This window comes from Somniosus microcephalus, chromosome 1 (assembly GCF_052327205.1).
Source record: "Somniosus microcephalus isolate GS21.2 chromosome 1, FLI_Smic_1.0, whole genome shotgun sequence".
Classification (NCBI taxonomy): Eukaryota; Metazoa; Chordata; class Chondrichthyes; order Squaliformes; family Somniosidae; genus Somniosus; species Somniosus microcephalus.
The window spans coordinates 249700041-249719493 of record NC_140987.1 but is presented as its reverse complement, the minus strand read 5'-3'; the positions used below and the strand labels follow the sequence as shown (position 1 = coordinate 249719493).

The 19453-nt window shown below is 45.4% G+C and overlaps 1 protein-coding gene across 4 annotated transcripts in view; it reads left to right on the top strand.

The window, feature by feature from the left end:
• The window catches only part of tek (TEK tyrosine kinase, endothelial), a 170070-nt gene that overhangs the window by 81265 nt on the left and 69352 nt on the right, over nt 1-19453 (top strand). For all 4 annotated transcript variants that reach the window (XM_085991812.1, XM_085991805.1, XM_085991822.1 and 1 more), the window contains 4 exons: nt 5422-5574; nt 12623-12754; nt 16914-17051; nt 18599-18727. In XM_085991812.1, coding sequence (XP_085847938.1) covers nt 5422-5574; nt 12623-12754; nt 16914-17051; nt 18599-18727 — 552 coding nt within the window. The remainder of the gene's footprint in view (nt 1-5421; nt 5575-12622; nt 12755-16913; nt 17052-18598; nt 18728-19453) is intronic.

Genomic DNA, 19453 nt, shown 5'->3' with positions numbered 1-19453 from the left:
ATCATCCAGCCACAAATGGATTGGCTGAGAGGTTCGTACAAACCTTTAAGAAGGCGATAAAGGCCATGTGCGACGATGAAATTCCACTACAGCATAAGATGGACAATTTCTTATTAGCCTACCGAAACGCGACACATGCAGTTACCAACCAGACCCCGGCCATGATGTTCTTTAACCGAAGGTTGAGATCTCGTCTGGACTTGCTCAGACCAAATGTGCGAAGAAATGTTGAGGACAAACAATTCCAGCACATCAATGAGAAGCCGACAAGGAGCTTCAATGTAGGACAGCCAGTCTTGGTCCGTGACTATCGAACAGAGAAATGGCAACCCGGAACGATATGCACAAGGCAGGGGCCATTAATGTACACAGTGGATGTCGGGGAGAACATTGTGAGATGCCACGTCGATCAGATCTTAGCGTCACAGGAACGCGCCAACCCCATGTCTCGAGTACCTGGGGATGAACCCGACATACCGGTAGCATCTTCCTCAACCAATAGCAGTGGAACCCGATGAACTACCCGATGAAAAGGGGTCAGAATCGCCTCTGCACCAAGAACAAGAACCTCAGGAAAGGCGCTATCCCGAAAGGGTCAGGAAGCCGCCCCAAAGACTGAATCTATAAATGGACTATTGTTGTTTAATGTACATGTTAAAGTGTTAATTGTTATTTGAATATTAGGGGTACTACTAATCTAAAAGGGGAGGAATTGTAGTGTATGTGCCTTTAAGACAGAACTACTTTTACAGCTCCTGTATACTGTAGTACCGGTAGTGACCACACCTGTATATAAGCCTTGCGCATGCCTCTGTACCCCCAGTCTTGAGACTATCCTCCTCCAGTAAATACCTGTTTATTGTTAAGTTACAGCATCCGTGTGGTTATTGAAAAACAGCATACTGTCAGAATCACGGATCTAACAAGCCCCACATTTTAAATCTATTATTGTGCTTCGATATTCTCGCTGAAACTACAATCATGCAAGAAATTTTAATGCAACTTTTGACATGCTTTGTTTGCAACTATTTCCTTACAGTCCCCCTCTCTTACTGCCATTTTCTCTTTCCAGTTCTCTTTCTCTTTTTCTCTCTCCCTTTTTCTCTCTCTCTCTCTTTCTCTCGCGCGCTCTCTCGCGCGCTCTCTCGCGCTCTCTCTCGCGCTCTCTCTCGCGCTCTCTCTCGCGCTCGCTCTCGCGCTCGCTCTCGCGCTCGCTCTCGCGCTCGCTCTCTCTCTCTCTCTCTCTCTCACTCTCTCTTTCACTCTCTCTTCCTCTGTCTCTTTCTCTCATCTCCTTCTCTCTCTCTCCCTTTCTCTCTCTCATTCTGCTTCCTCTTACAGTTACCACTCCAGCTAACACCAATTGGGCTCTTTTCCTGAGACCAGTAATGCACCCCTGGTTTCTGCTTGTAGCAATATTCGCCAGGGTCTGGACAAGCTTATTGTTTACAATCTGAGCATGAACGGCAAGCCCCTGTTAAATCTGGTGGTGCATTCAGATTAAAATTAATTTGTATATTTGCAATTAAAAAAAATATATTGTTTAGCTGAATCAGAATGGAAGGAGAGCTGCCAGTTTTGTAATGCTGGTTTGCACCCCTTATATCCTGCTCCTGTCACATCACGATTGAGTGTATAATTAGATGCTAAACAAAGTATTCAAAGGGCTGAACTTCAGCTACAGAAGAGCTGCCTGTGGTGCGAGAGATGTCGGTTAACAATATTATTTTTTGCAATGGGTTGTTCAGTAGTGTCAGCTATGGCTCAGTCTTGCCTCTGAGTCAAAAAATGATGGGTTCAAACCCCACTCGAGAGACTTGCGCACATAATCCAGGCTGACACTCCCAGTACAGTACTGAAAGAGTGCTGCACTTTTGGAGGTGCCGTATTTCGGATGAGACGTTAAGCCGAGGCACCATCTGCCCTCTCAGGTGGATATAAAAGATCCGATGACATTATTCAAATAAAAGCAGGGGAGTTCTCCCTGGTGTCCTGGGCCAATATTTATCCCTCAACCAACACTAAAAAACACCAGATAATCTAGTCATTATCACATTGCTGTTTGTGGGATCTCGTTATGCACATCTTGCCTGCCGCATTTCCTACATTACAACAGTGACTACACTTCAAAAGTACTTCATTGGCTGTAAAGCAATTTGGGACATCCTGAGATTGTGAAAGACGCTATAGAAATGTAAGTTCTTCTTAATTAGAAGCCAGAGAATTTTTTAATTTTTAATTTATTTGTTTATGGGATGTGGGCATCGCTGGCAAGGCCAGCATTTATTGCCCATCCCTAATTGCCCTTGAGAAGGTGGTGGTGAGCTGCCTTCTTGAACCGCTGCAGTCCGTGTGGTGAAGGTACTGCGATAGTGCTGTTAGGTAGGGAGTTCCAGGATTTTGACCCTGCGACGATGAAGGATTGGCGATATACTTCTAAGTCAGGATGGTGTGTGACTTGGAGGTGGTGGTGTTCCCATGTGTCTGCTGCCCTTGTCCTTCTAGGTGGAACAGGTTGCGGGTTTGGGAGGTGCTGCCAAAGAAGCCTTGGCGAGTTGCTGCAGTGCTTGTAGATGGTATACACTGCAGCCACGGTATGCCAGTGGTGGAGGGAGTGAATGTTTAAGGTGGTAGATGGAGTGCCAATCAAGCGGGCTGCTTTATCCTGGATGGTGTTGAGCTTCTTGAGTGTTGTTGGAGCTGCACTCATCCAGGCAAGTGGAGAGTATTCCATCACACTCCTTACTTGTGCCTTGTAGATGGTGGAAAGGCTTTAGGGAGTCAGGAGGTGAGACACTCGCCACAGAATACCTAGCCTCTGATATGCTCTTGTTGCCACAGTATTTATATGGCTGGTCCAGTTAAGTTTCTGGTCAATGGTGACCCCATGGATGTTGATGGTGGGGGATTTGGCGATGGTAATGCCGTTGAATGTCAAGGGGAGGTGGTTAGCCTCGCTTGTTGGACAAAGTCATTGCCTGGCACTTCTGTGGCGCGAATGTTACCTGCCACTTATCAGCCCAAGCCTGAATATCGTCCAGGTCTTGTTGCATGCGGGCATGGAATGCTTCATTATCTGAGGAGTTGTGAATGGCGCTGAACACGGCAGTCATCAGCGAACATCCCCATTTCTGACCTTATGTTGGAGGGAAGGTCATTGATGAAGCAGCTGACGATGGTTGGGCCTAGGACACTGCCCTGAGGAACCCCTGCAGCGACGTCCTGGGACTGTGATGATTGACCTTCAACCACCACAACCATCTTCCTTTGTGCTAGGTATGATTCCAGCCAGTGGAACGTTTTCCCCCCCGATTCCCATTGACTTCAGTTTTACTAGGGCTCCTTGATACCACACTCAGTCAAATGCTGCCTTGATGTCAAGGGCAGTCACGCTCACCTCACCTCTGGAATTCAGCTCCTTTGTCCATGTTTGGATCAAGGCTGTAATGAGGTTGGGAGCCGAGTGGTCTTGGCAGAACACAAACTGGGCATCAGCGAGCAGGTTATTGGTGAGTAAGTGCCGCTTGATGGCACTGTCGATGACACCTTCCATCACTTTGCTGATGATTGAGAGTGGACTGATGGGGCAGTAATTGGCCGGGTTGGATTTGTCCTGCTTTTTGTGGACAGGGCATACATGGGCAGTTTTTCACATTGTCGGATAGATGCCAGTGTTGTAGCTGTACTGGAACAGCTTGGCTAGAGGCGCGGCTAGTTCTGGAGCACAAGTCTTCAGCACAATAGCCGGAAGGTTGTTGGGGCCCGTAGCCTTTGCTGTATCCAGTGTACTCAGCCATTTCTTGATATCATGTGGAGTGAATCGAATTGGCTGAAGACTGGCTTCTGTGATGGTGGGAGCCTCAAGAGTAGGCCGATATGGATCATCCACTCCTAGCTGAAGGTGGTTGCAAACACTTCAGCCTTTTCTTTTGCACTCGCGTGCTGGGCTCCACCATCATTGAGGATGGGGATATTCATGGAGCCTCCTCCTCCCGTTAGTTGTTTAATGGTCCGCCACCATTCATGACTGGATGTGGCAAGACTGCAGAGCTTTGATCTGATCCGTTGATTGTGGGAGCGATTAGCCCTGTCTATAGCATGCTGCTTCTGCTTTTTAGCATGCATGTAGTCCTGTGTTGCAGCTTCCCCGGGTTGGCCCCTCATTTTTAGATATGCCTGGTGCTGCTCCTCTACACTCCTTATTGAATCAGGGTTGGTCCCCTTGCTTGATGCTAATGGTAGAGTGAAGGTTATGCTGGGCCATGAGGTTACAGATTGTGGTGGAATACAATTCTGCTGCTGCTGATGGCCCACAGCGCCTCATGGATGCCCAGTTTTGAGCTGCTTGATCTGTTCTGAATCTGTCCCATTTAGAACGGTGGTAGTGCCACAGAACACGATGGAGGGTGTCCTCAGTGTGAAGATGGGACTTCGTCTCCACAATGACTGTGCGGTGATCATTGCTACCAATACTGTCATTGACAAATGCATCTGCCACAGCTAGATTGGTGAGGACGAGGTCAAGTAGGTTTTTCCCTCGTGTTGGTTCTCACGCCGGCCCAGACTGGCATTCATGTCTTTCAGGACTCAGCCAGTAGTGGTGCTACTGAGCCACTCTTGGCAATGGTAATTGAAGTCCCCCACCCAGAGTACATTCTATGCCCTTGCTACTCTCAGTGCTTCTTCCAAGTGGTGTTCAACATAGAGAAGTACTGATTCATCAGCTGAGGGAGGGCGGTATGTGGTAATCAGCAGGAGGTTTCTTTGCCCATGTAGCGCCACCCCTGGTGGGTCTCTCCTGCCGGTGGGACAGGACATCCCCAGGGATGGTGATGGAGGAGTTTGGGACATTGGCTGAGAGGTATGATTCTGTGAGGCTGTTGCTTGATTTGTCTGTGGGGCAGCTCTCCCAATTTTGGCATAAGTCCCCAGATGTTGGTGAGGAGGACTTTGCAGGGTCGACTGGGCTGGGTGTGCCATTGCCGTGTCTGTACGGAGGTCAATGCCAGGTAGTCTGTCCTGTTTCATATTATTGTGTTTTGTAGTTACAACTGAGTGACTTACTAAGCCATTTCAGAGGGCAGTTAAGAGTCAACCACATTGCTGCGGGTCCGGAGTCACATTTCAGCCAGACCCGGTAAAGATGGCAGATTGCCTTCCCTAAAGGATTTTAATGAACCAGATGGGTTTTTAACGACAATCCGATAGTTTCATGGTTACCATTACTGATACTAGCTTTTTATTTAATTAACAGCTGCCATGGTGGGATTTGAACTCACATTGCTGGATCATTACTAGCCCAGTGACATTACCACTACGCTACCGTTGCCATTGCATCACCATAGATACAAAAACGCACAATGTTTGCTTTCACACTGAGTTTATTCTGCTATTTATAACTTTCCTTTTATATTGTTGCAGAGGTATTTATCTCGTCCGTGCCCCGAGACGATGTCTCTCACACGGTTGAACACCAGCTCCATTCAGTCACTTTAGATGATGCGGGCGTCTACTCTGTATTTTTGATTGGAGGGCAGATTTTAACTGCAGCATTCACCCGACTGTTAGTAAGAAGTAAGACTTTTAGATGGTTTTAATTGACTGCCTTACTTTTTGCAGGCTTCTGCTAGTCCAGCTTTACAACTCATAGATAGGATACCAGGGCTAAAAGGGTTAAAATATGAGGACAAGTTGCATAGACTAGGCTTGTGTTCCCTTGAGTTTAGAATATTATGGGGTGAACTAATTGAGGTGTTTAAGATGATTAAAGAAGTTGAAAGGGTGGATAGAGAGAAACTATTTCCTCCAGTGGGGGAGTCCAGGACAAGGGGGCAGAACCTTAAAATTAGAGCTGGGCCATTCAGGGATGATGTCAGGAAGCACTTCTTCACACAAAGGGCAGTGGAACTCTGCAATTCATTCCCCCAAAAAGCTGTTGATGTTGCGGGTCAATTGAAAATTTAAAAACTGAGATTGATAGATTTTTATTAGGCAAGGGTATTAAGGAATATGGAACCAAGGCGGGTGGATGGAGTTAAGATACAGATTAGCCATGATCTAATTGAATGGCGGAACAGGCTCGAAGGGCTGAATGGCCTACACCTGTTCCTATGTTCCTATGGAACAGTACATCATACATTCCTTTTCCTGCATTGCTACAGACTGGTAAAAATGGAAAAGGATCACCTTACCTCTGTCCTGACTCTAATCTTCCTGGATTTTCTTTGCATTTTTTCTGAACTCCTAATGGACTATGAACTTTCACATTCCCAGTTAAAGTTTAACTTTGACATTCCCAGTTAAAGTTTAACTTTGAACATAGGGTGACCCGCACAAGGTTTGGACTGGGCTGTCTGGTTTTATAATTAGTAGCTCCAGACATTTCAGTGCTCCAAAAAGCGGATTTTAAAACAGAGATACATTTCTTTTCCACTTATTTCTATATTTATGATATGCAGCCATTTGTTTCTAAGGTCACAAGAGTTTTTCAGCACAAAAGCAAAGCATACATCAGAACTTAGAGCGGGGTTTCCCCCAATTTTCTGTCTGATCTTTTCCCCCTTCTGGTTTTGAACCTGGCAAAAGGCAGCAAGCGTATTTGGGCTTCAAAAGGTTGAGAAACTGCTTGGTGAAATGTCTGGCAGTCCATGGGATAGCAGAATAAAAATCCAGGCCACAGTCTTGGGGATCCTGAATAGCAACAACAATATTACCATTGGTGACTTCAATGGAAATAAATATCGGGAGAGAGGTTATACGGGCTGCCGATTCACTATCACCTGTTTTACACCATCGCACAAAGTCAAGACCTACCCCAATGAGTTATCTCATTCCATTGCACCTGTGTCAGGATAAGATAACACAGTCACATCTCACTGAGGTTTAAACTCCAGTTGCTATTTTCAAGGTATTGCCTGCTGTTTTGTAATGACCTGGTGCCATGTATAACACCTTGATGTTACCAGCTGCCATATCAGCTTCATTTATGACGGGTGCACTTCAACTTACTTGTTCTGATCTTTATTTGTATTTATTACTGTTTATACCCTGGGTGGGCACCCATTGGAGACATTACTTAACCATCACACATTTCTGACTCTCATTCTTAAGCATTATTACTCTCTTCAAACATAGAAACATAAAGATAGGCGCAGGACTAGGCCATTTGGCCCCTCAAGCCTGTTCCACCATTTAATGAGATCATGGCTGATCATCCAAATTCAGTACCCTGTCCCTGCTTTCTCCCCATATCCCTTGATCCCTTTAGCCTTAAGAAATATATCTAACTCCTTCTTGAATATATTTAATGAATTGGCCTCGACTGCTTTCTGTGGTAGTGTGATGAAATAACTGTGTTCTGATATTTGTACTTGCACTTGTAATGTCTGGAATGTTCCACCAGGGGGAACCACTAATGCTCCTCCCTGGCCCCGCCCCTCTTCTGGTATGTTCTACCAAGGGCTCGGTCGATGATGGACTCTGTTAACTCTGCCATGATTCTTATTTAATAAAAGGCTTCAGTCTTAAGCTTTAACTTCGGATTCGGGCAGTTATTTGGCACATCAGGTAGAGAATTCCACAGGTTCACCACTCTCTGGGTGAAGAAATTCCTCCTCATCTCAGTCTTAAATGGCTTACCCCTTATCCTTAAACTGTGACCCCTGATTCTGGACTCCCCCGCCATTGGGAACATCCTCCCTGCATCTAGTCTGTCTAGTCCTGTTAGAATTTTATAAGTTACAATGAGATCCCCTCTCATTCTTCTGAACTCTAGCAAATATAAGCGGAATCGATCCAATCTCTCTTCATGCATCATTCCTGCCATCCCAGGTATCAGTCTGGTGAATCTTCGCTGCACTCCCTCCATGGCAAGAACATCCTTCCTCGGATAAGGCGACCAAAACTGCACACCATACTCAAGGTGTGGTCTCACCAAGGCCCTGTACAACTGCAGCAAGACATCCTTGCTCCTGTACTCTAATCCTCTCGCTATGAAGGCCAACATACCATTTGCCTTCTTAACCGCCTGCTGCACCTGCATGTTTACCTTCAGCGACTGGTGCACAAGGACACCCAGGTCTCGTTGCACTTCCCCTTCTCCCAATCTATTGCCGTTCAGGTAATCTGCCTTCCTGTTTTTGCCACCAAAGTGGATTACCTCGCATTTGTCCACATTATACTGCATCTGCCATATCACCCAACCTGTCCAAATCATACTGGAGTTTCTCTGCATCCTCCTGACAGCACACACGCCCACCCAGCTTTGTGTCGTCTGCAAACCTGGATATATTACATTTAGTTCCCTCGTCTATATCATTAATATATATTGTGAATAGCTGGGGTCCTAGCACCGATCCCTGCGGTACCCCACTAGCCATTGCCTGCCACTTGGGAAAAAGAACCGTTTATTCCAACTCTGTGCTTCCTGTCTGCCAACCAGTTCTCTATCCAAGTCAGTACCTTACCCCCAATCCCATGTGCTTTAACTTTACACACTAATCTCTTATGCGGGACCTTATCGAAAGCCTTCTGAAAGTCCAAATACACCACATCCACTGGTTCTCCCTTATCTATCCTACCAGTTACATCCTCAAAAAATTCCAGTAGATTAGTCAAGCATGATTTACCTTTTGTAAATCCATATTGACTTTGTCTGATCCTGTCACTATTACATCTTTTATAATGGGCTTTAGCATTTTCCCCAATACCGATATCAGGCTTACCGGTCTATAATTCCCCATTTTCTCTCTACCACCTTTTTTAAATAGTGGGGTTACATTAGCTACCCTCCAATCCATGGGAACTGTTCCAGAGTCTATAGAATTTTGGAAGATGACCAGCAATGCATCTACTATTTCTAGGGCCGCTTCCTTAAATGCCCTAGGATGTAGATTATCAGGCCCTGGGGATTTATCGGCCTTCAATCCCGTCAATTTCCCTAACACCATTTCCCTATAAATACTGATTTCATTCAATTCCTCCCTCTCATTAGACCCTATGTTCCCCGACATCTCTGGGAGGTTATTTGTGTTCTCCTTTGTGAAGACAGAACCAAAGTATGTATTTAATTGGTGTGCCATGTCTTTGTTCCCCATTATAAATTCCCCTGATTCTGACTTCAAGGGACCTACGCTTGACTTCACCACTCATTTTCTCCTCACATATCTATAGAAGCTTTTACAGTTAGTTTTAATGTTCCCTGAAAGCTTACTCTCATATTCTATTTTCCCCCTCTTAATCCTTTGTCCTCCTTTGCTGAATCCTAAACTGCTCCCAATCCTCAGGTTTGCTGCTTTTTCTGGCCAATTTATATGTCCTCTCCTTGGATCTTATGCTATCCCTAATTTCCCTTGTTAGCCACGGTTGAGTCACCTTTTTTGTTTTTTTATGCCAAACAGGGATGAACAAATTCTGTAGTTCATCCATGCGATCTTTAAATGTTTCCCATTGCCTATCCACCGTCAACCCTTGAAGCAATGCTCCCCAATGCATCCTTGCCAACTCGCGCCTCATACCATCTTAGATACCTTTATTTAAATTCAGGACCCTAGTCTCTGAGTCAACTATGTCACTCCCCATCTTAATGAAGAATTCTATCATATTATGATTGCTCCTCCCCAAGGGGCCTCGCACAACAAGATTGCTAATTAATCCTTTCTCATTACATAATACCCAGTCTAAGATGGCCTGATCTCTAGTTGGCTCCTTGACATATTGGTCCAGGAAACCATCCCATATACACCCTAGGAATTCCACCTTCACAGTATTGTTACTCATTTGGTTAGCCCAATCTATATGTAGATTGAAGTCACCCATGATAACTGCTGTGCCCTTATTGTACGTCTCTCTTATTTCCCATTTAATGCCATCCCCAAACTCAGCATTACTGTTTGGGGGTCTGTATACAACTCCCACAAACATTTTCTGCCCCTTGGTATTTCTCAACTCTACCTATACAGATTCCACATCATCAGTGCTAATATCCTTCCTTACTGTTGTGTTAATCTCCTCTTTAACCAGCAATGCTACCCCACCTCCTTTTTGACTGTCCTTCCTGAATATTGAATACCCCGGATGTTGAATTCCCAGCCTTGGTCACCCTGGAGCCATGTCTCCGTAATCCCAATTATATCATATCTGTTTACATCTATTTGCGCAGCTAATTCATCCACCTTATTACGAATGCTCTTCGCATTAAGACACAGAGCCTTCAGGCTTGTTTTTTTAACATTCTTGGTCCTTTTAGAATTATTATTTACTGTGGCCCTGTTTGATTTACACCCTTGATTTCTCTGCCTTCCACTTTTGCTTTTCTTCTTCCTGTCTTTTGTTTCTATCCTTGCTTCCCTTTCCTCTGTCTCCCTGCACAGGTTCCCAACCCCCTGCCATTTTAGTTTAAACCCTCTCCAACAGCACTAGCAAACACTCCCCATAGGACATTGGTCCTAGTCCCACCCAGGTGCAAACCGTCCAGTTTGTACTGGTCCCACCTCCCCCAGAACTGGTTCCAATATCCCAGGAATTTGAATTCCTCCCCCTTGCACCATTCCTCTAGCCACATACTCATCTGAAATATCCTTCTATTTCTACTCTGACTAGCACGTGGCGCTGGTAGCAATCCTGAGATTACTACCTTTTTGAGGTCCTATTTTTTAATTTACCTCCTAACTCCCTATATTCAGCTTTTAGGACCTCATCCCATTTTTTAACCTATATCGTTGGTACCTATATGTACCACGACAACTGGCTGTTCACCCTCCCCCTGCAGAATGCCCTGCAGCTGCCCCGAGACATCCTTGACACTTGCACCAGGGAGGCAACATATCATCTTGGAGTCTCGTTTGCGGCCGCAGAAACGCCTATCTATTCCCCTTACAATAGAATCCCCTATCATGATAGCTCTCCCGCTCTTTTTCCTCCCGTCCTGTGTAGCAGAACCACCCATGGCGCCAGGAAGTTGGCTGCTGCTGCCTTCCCCCGATAAGCCATCTCCCTGAACAATATCCAAAGTGGTATATCTGTTTGAGAGGGGGATAGCCACAGTGGACCCCTGCACTACCTGCCTGTACCTACTACTCTGCCTGGTGGTCACCCATTCCCTTCCTACTTGTGCAGCCTTTACCTGCGGTGTGACCAACTTATTATACGTACAATCCACAATGTCCTCCGCATCGCGAATGCTCCAGTATGTATCCATTAACAGCTCCAGCACCGCAATGCGGTCTGCCAGTAGCTGTAACTGGATACACTTCCTGCACGCATGGTCATCAGGGACAGAGGAAGTGCCCCTGATTTCCCACATAGTGCAGGAGGAGCACGCCATGGGGCTGAGCTGTGCTGTCGTGACTTACCCTTTAATTAATTTAAATTAAATCAAATCAACACCACTAATTACACTACAATTAAATGATATACTCAAGGGCCCTTGTTTACTAGCACTCCCCGCTACACAACAGAGACCTTAGAAATGAAAACCACAAAAATTAAGACCTTCTAAACTTTATAAACTATTAACCTTAACTGTCAAACTATAGAGTAGTATAAATACTCACCTGGCCATACTCACCCACCCAATCAGCAGCTTCCTCTTGACCGTGTCACTTTTTGAATTGTGACGTGGCTCTGGAACGCCGCCGCCGGTCTGCAAGATTGGTAAGCCTCTGGGGAAAAAAAAGCCTGCGAAAGTGAGTATTTAAACTCGCTGTACTCTCCTGTTACTCTCGACACCGGCCTCTGGGGGGGGAAAAAAGCCCGCGAAAGTGAGTTTAAATACTCACTATACTCTCCTGTTACTCCCGACTTTAGTTGTTCTCTGCAATGCAAACCATGCCCTTTCACTCAGGTTTCTCAGTAAAATAAAATACAATCGAGTTTGCCAGTTTGATTAATATGGCACCCAACAAGTCCTTGCTATGTATCCATGCACCTAGTCTCAAGAGCGATAATATAGTTGGATATATAAAGGATGCATTTAGAAATTAACATATTCAGTAATGTTTTAAGAAGCTATTCTACAATTAGGAGCAATAACACTTACTCCATTCAAATCAACTTTTGACATTGATTAATTAATAATAACCCATCCTAGAAAAGGCACTTATTTCAAACTGTCAAATTGTTACTTGTGTAGATAAATCTTTTTACCACATGGATTGGAAGGCATGACCTCACCCCTCCCTATAGCTGTAACCTCCTTCAGCCCTACAACCCCCCGAGATCTCGGTGCTCCTCTAATCCTCTAACTCTGGCCTCTTGCACATCCCTGATTTTAATCGCTTCACCATTGATGGCTGTGCCTTCAGCTGCCTGGGCCCTAAGCTCTGGAATTCCCTCCCTTAACTTCTCCACCTCTCTCTCCTCCATTAAGACGCTCTTTAAAACCTACATCTTTGACCAAGCTTTTGGTCACCTGTCCTACTATCTCCTTACATGACTCGGTGTCAAATTTTGTTTGATAGTCACTCCTGTGGCATGCCTTGGGACGATAAAGGTGCTATATAAATGCAAGTTGTTGTTGTTGAGCAAAGGTTCTTTTGATCACAGTTTTTGTTGGGATTAGTTGAATGTCAACTGAATTGCAGAACAGTCCCAGTACATTAATGATGAAATATTGGCGTTACAGAATGTGAAGCTCACAAGTGGGGAGCTGACTGCACAAAGCACTGTCCAGTCTGTTTGAATGGAGGGGTTTGCCACGATGAGATGGGAGAATGCATCTGTCCACCAGGCTTCATGGGGGAGCGATGCGAAACAGGTAAGAATTTCACTTTCTGCATATGTGTCAGCAATCACAAGACAAGAATCTAATCAAAGGTTAGATATTTTATATCTAATCAAAGGTTTCAGGTTACATCAGCAACCGCAAAAGGAAAAGAACAAACTTTTTGGAGACTTAGATTAGTTTCTGAAATTGGTCTGGGGTATCTGACACCTTTTATAACATACGCAATGAGTTTTATTGGGTTATATTATTCAGTTTTGAATTAGGTGTTTTTTTTGCAGCTGGCAAGCTGCTTTTATCTCTGAGAAGGCAAGCTTTAAATCTATCTATATATATAAATCGGTCCTTCTGTCTGTCCTTCTGTCTGTCTGCACGTGTGCGTCTGGGCGGCTATGCGCTCGAAAGTTACAGGGCGTACCTACGCGTGCGTTACGTCGAAAGAAAGCTTACCTTTCCAAAACAGTTTTAAGCGTATTTACGTTTCGGCCGGGCTAAAATCGCGCCCGCAGTATCCGAAAAACCTTAACATTCCGCTCATTAGCATCTCATTATCCGCTCATTAGCGACAGAGTGACCTCGAGCTCGACCAATCGTACGCCGGGTTGCTGGCGTGTGCCGCCGGGCCAATCGGTGCGTGTGTGGGCGGGCCTTATCGTTCTGAACCGAGGTGAGTCGCCGCCATCTTGATTCCAAACTTTTCCTTTTTCCCGCTTTCTGCGTCTTTAAAAAAAACGTTGCTTTTAAAACACACATTGTTTTTTAAAAAAATGAGTTCGAAAGTAATTAACTTATCTAATCTCATTAATTTTCCTACCTTTCCCCGTTTTTCCAGGTAGGCCTCGAAGCCTCGGCCTCTCCTCCGCACCCACGCCCGAGCTAGGCACCTCCCGGCCCCACTCGAAGGCTGGAGGGGCGGGCCTCAGCCCAGCGCCGCTACCTTACTAAAGGGTGCGCGCGCAGCAGGAGCAGCTGAGACGCGGCGTCTCTCTGGCTCGGCCGGGGGGGCGGGGCTTGGTGAGCGTCAAGGGTTACCCTGGCAACAGGGCCCGCCGGCCGTCTCGCACAGCCGCAACCTTGAAGCCAGCTAGGGAGGCCGGTGCTCGGAAGATCGCGCCTCCGGAGTTCGGTGCTTGGTTGGGGGGGGGTGGGCGAGCCTCGGGGGTGGGGGGGGGGCGAGTCTCGGGGGGGGCCAACCAGGGGGCTCAGGAGTTTGGGGGCAGGGGGCTTGGGGGACTCTCCCCCTTCCCCTCCCCTCCCCCCCTCCCTCCTCTCTCCCCCGCTCCTCCCCCCGCCCATCCCTCCCCCCGCTCTCTCCTCCTCGCCCTCCCCCCCGCCCCGCCCTCCCCTCCCCTCCCCCGCCCTCCCCTCCCCTCCCTCTCTTCCCTCCCCTCCCAGTCGCTCTCTTCTCTTCCCCCCCCAGTCGCTCTCTTCTCTTCCCCCCCCCCCCAGTCGCTCTCTTCTCTTCCCCCCCCCAGTCGTTCTCTTCTCTTCCCCCCCCCCCCCCCCCAAGTCGCTCTCTTCTCTTCCCCCCCCCCCCCCCAGTCGCTCTCTCTCTTCCAACAACAACATGCCCTCAAAAGACCCTTGGCACCGCCGGGCACTTCAGCTAGTAATAATTATAAATTAGTGTCTGTTTTCCAGGTCACTGGTTAATATCAATCTATTTACCAGTTGCAGGAAACCTAAATATTCGGAATTCTCTATTAACCAGCAAAATTCATACTCCGAAAACAACACCTCAATAACTGGAAATGTTGCCGTTGCCGAGCCCGAGTCTGAGTCTCCCGCGGTGGCCGAGTTATTCAGTGGGGATAGTTCTCCAAACTGCCACTACTCAGCTTCTTGGCGCTGTCGGGAGTCCAATTACTGTATACTGCACATTTCTTGATTTTTTTAAATTTTTGTTTGTTAAAAATAGCCTCGGACGATAACCCTCTCCGTCATCTGGAATTTTTAATCAACCGGCACCATCCCGGTCCCGTCGGTGCCGGATACCAAAGAGTTCCCTGTAGATTTAAAAATACGGGCTGTAAAATATCCAATCTAATAAAAGAAAGACTTGTATTTCTATAGCGCCTTTCACGACCTCAGGACGTCCCAAAGCACTTTACAGTCAATGAAGTACTTTTTGAAGTATAGTCACTGTTCTAATGTAGGAAATTACAGATTGTTTCCTGATGACTTGCAGTGATTACCTTTTATAGTGATTGCAGTTTGTGAAGGCCTTCTCCCAGCATGGAAGCTTGCTAGATACGAGTGCAGGTCTGTGCCGGGGCAGTTTATGAACTTACTCTGTTATTGCGGGATTATAATTACACGAGGCTCCATTCCAGTGGAAGGGGAGACAGCTCCAGAATTCCTGAAATGCGTTCCTGTTGGTTGAGCTTCTGTGCCAGGAGTGTAAGTTTATAAACCGAGTCCTACAGCGTTACTGCCCCGGCCCGGACCTGCACTCGTATCTAGCAAGCTTCCATGCTGGGAGAAGACCCTCACAAACTGCAATCACTATAAGGTAATCACTAAAAGGTCATCAAGAAACAATCTGTAATTTTCTACATTACAACAGTGACTACACTTCAAAAAGTACTTCTTTGGCTGTAAAGTGCTTTGGGACGTCCCGAGGTCGTGAAAGGCGCTATATAAATGCAAGTCTTTTATTAGATTGGAAATCTTACGGCCCGTATTTTTAAATCTAAATGGTAAATGATTGATATTAATCAGTGACCTGGAAAACAGACACTAATTTATAATTATTATTTAAAGCTTGCCTTCTCAGAGAGATAAAAGCAGCATGCTATAAATTCATTCTAAGATTGTATTAGAAATTTCAGATTCAGGAACAATTGTTATTAATGCCCTCAATGAATTTTCCAGAGTGTTTAATGCTAGACTGGGGAAACTTGAGTTAATTAAACCAGTTCCAGCCTAAATTCAACAGTAACTCATTATAGTCAGTGCGATCCCGACTTTCAAAACCGATGAGTTAATATTGCAGTATAGCCCCCGCCACTCACACCATCCATGCTTATCCTGGACACGGCCTATATCGGGCAAATGGCGCTGACCATTTGCTGTCACCATAGGCGTCCATTACAAAGGTGCTGCTTAAACCATATTGAACGCCCTGACAATTTCTTGCAGTTCAGTAAGGGCTTACCCTGTGCTTATCCAATTAAAGAACTCTGCTGATTTCAGCCAACTTCGGGGCTTCGAGCAGTTTCAATCAGCTGATCACACCTGGTTACAGTGCGATGACCTTAGTGACGAGATCCTGAAGTAACTGTGAACAAGTAGGAGAGGCAGATGCTAAATGGAGAGCGCCTGTTTTTTAAAGAAATATCTTGGTTGCAGTATTTATATTTTTGGTTTTAATGCCCACCGCGTGTAGCGGGAAAATCGCATGTAGCGGGCAAACCACGTTGCCACCAACACGCCCGTTATATGTGGTGGGGACTGTATTACCAATCTATGAGTTAAAGGTGCCGAATCCTTGTTTCCCACCTGTGACTGAAAACCATGTTCAGCCCTTCCAAACACATCCGAAAAAAATCAACTGGTTACCACTTTTAGCATTTTGGTGAAATGCCAAAGTTGTTTGAACTTTTCTTTGAACGTTTGAACTTCTAGCATCATTGGAGCCTCTCATTCCCCCTCACCATATAAAAGCCCCTAATTACACTGGCTGGCCCTTTTGCCCCTGTTCACCCATGTCCAGGGGTTGAACAGGTGAGTTGCACCTTTGCCTTTGCTGCCTGGTCTTCCCCAGGCCCACCAATAGGCCTGTTGGATACATTGAAAGAAAAGTGAGGTGGAGGGCCTGGGATCACACCTTGCTGCCTCATTTCCATGCCCCCACCCCTTGTCCTGCACCTTCAATAACAATTTTACTAAGAGAATGAGGCGAGAGGTAAATTTCTTTACATAGAGGGTTGTAGGAACAAAGAATGCTTCAACACAGGCAGTGACCATTAGATCTTTTAATGGAAAATTGGATAAATAATTGAAGCAGAGGAAGATACAAGGGTACAAGGAGAGAACTGGGCAGGTTAGGTTTGGATTGTTCTAGCAAAGAGACAGCACAAACGGGATGGCTCAAATGGCCTCCTTCTGTGCTGTAAACATCTACAATTCAATGAGCACCTTCCTTTGACTTTATACTGACATTAGTTGATTAAAATCCTTTGACTTTCAGTGTGTGGGGAAAATACATATGGGAGAAGTTGCAGAGGACCATGTAAAAGAGGGAACTGTAGTTTCTCTACATTCTGCTTACCCGATCCTTATGGCTGCTCCTGTGCGACTGGATGGAAAGGACTTCAGTGTGATAAAGGTACAGTTTGTGGAAAAGCAGTGAACAAGGATACTTAACCCTTTAAGGATTTTAGTAATAGTACTAAAACCAAATAACCAAATAGAGTGCTCAACATTATTCCAAGAATCTCGTGAATGAAAAAATGCTCCTTGGTTCAGTACAGTCTTTAACAAACATTTACTTCCATAAACAAGCAAAAATTACCTCATAAAATCAAAGAAACATCATTGTTAGTTTCCAGGTTTTTATATATTGAATAAAATCATTAAACCTCAAAATTGGTTCAGGGAGATTTTTTATTGAAGTAAAAGCGATTAATGACGAGAAAACTTCATTGTCCGTAAGTAATGGCCCAGAAATTCGGGTCGGGGGCTTCCCGCGGGTGCAAGCCTCCGACCTGCACTTACCTAGCGTGCCGGCCATTGTGCTGTGGGTCCATGTGGGATTCCGATCCTGGACCTCCTCCAACTGCCGGTGCGCAGCACTTGCGTATCCCAGGGGCGCAGTTAGTTCAAAGCGTCCCCTGGGATCACGTGGGCCATGGAGAGCCAATGGTAGCAGGGAATGCTTCATTCATAAATTTGACAGGAAGAGCTGTCAAACCTATAACTACTATAAGCCCCAAAACATCACTAAAACTTCAAATAATTTTTTGTTTTAATTACATTTTTAAAATAACTATAAATTACATGAAATAACTATTTTAAACAATAATTTAAAGTTTTGAAAAAATTAATTACATTTTCTAACGGGGCTAAACATAAACTTACCCTTCTTTAAAGTATTTAAAAATAATAAACCTGTGGAAAAAATGTTTTAATTTTAATTAATTCACCACTTACCTTTTAAAAAGCAGGCACGAGGCCTGTTTTTAACAAGTGTAACTGCTGGAGACTTTTTTTTGCAGGTTTCTCTGGGAGGGTAAGTTCGATGCACACGCGCTGCCTCTCCGGCGCACGCATTTGACCTGTCAACCCCTTCTTTCAAGGGAACGGAAGTTCCAGTTTCCCGCGCATGCGCAGTGCATGCACGAAACCGGCATTTTCGTTGGGCCTACGCGTGGGGACCCGAATTTCTGGGCCAATATCTCTTTTTTTCTAACTATCAACAAAAAAAACACACCTGTTGTTATTTCTATCTCTGTCTCTTGTATTCTAACTGTTGTTTATGTTCACACTTGCTGCCTCTGTCTTGTGAGGCATTGATAATAGAAAAGCACAGTTGTAATTATTTATATAAATTCATCATTTGCCTGAAATAAAAGCTTTGACAATTCAATCTCCAAATTCTTTTGAAGAAAACAAAGAAACTTTCAAATTCTCAGACTGAGGAGACACACCCTTCGGCCCCTCCACCCCTGTTGACGTACAGACTGCATTGTGGAAAATTCTGCAAATTGCACATGCTCAGAATGCACTGATGTGATTGAACGCACTCTCTTAACTGTTGTGGAGTTAAAAAATATTGAGTCAAACCCCAGGCATTTGATTGAGGCCTTCAAGCACACACTTTACTTAACGTAATTTATGATGAATAGTTTTTATTTACCTGATGTTTGCTTGCAGCCTGTGACCCTGGGCATTATGGGGCTGACTGTCGGCTGAAGTGTGAGTGTGTCAACGGAGGAACATGTGATCGCTTCAGAGGGTGCCTGTGCCTCCAGGGGTGGCATGGCCTGCACTGTGAGAAAGAAGGTAAAGCGTGATAATGTCATAACAAGAGTGTTAATAAGAGCACCTTAATGCAACAGAAACATTACGAAGAAGAAATTGCAAATTTAGATAATAGAATGCAACCTGGGAATGTGGGTAAATGGAGTTAAGCTACAGATCAGCCTTGATCTAATTAAATTGCAGAACAGGCTCAAGGGGCTGAATGGCCTCCTCCTGTTCCTATGTAACCCAGACTGAGAGTGGCTGAGACAGTGGAGTCTGCATAGAACATAAGAAGTAGGAGCAGGAGTAGGCCATACGGCCCCTTGGGCCTGCTCCGCCATTCAATAGGATCATGGCTGATCCGAACCTAGACTCACGTCCACTTCCCTGCCCTCTCCCCGTAACCCCTAATTCCCTTATCAGCTAGGAAACTGTCTAACTCCGTTTTAAATTTATTTAATGTCGCAGCTTCCACAGCTCTCTGAGGTAGCAAATTCCATAGATTTACTACCCTCTGAGTGAAGAAGTTTCTCCTCATCTCAGTTTTGAAAGGGCAGCCCCTTATTCTAAGATTATACCCCCTAGTTCTAGTCTCACCCATCAGTGGAAGCATCCTCACCGCATCCACCCGATCAAGCCCCCTCACAATCTTATATGTTTCGATAAGATCGCCGCTCATTCTTCTGAATTCCAATGAGTAGAGGCCCAACCTACTCAACCTTTCCTCATGAGTCAACCCCCTCATCTCCGGAATCAACCGAGTGA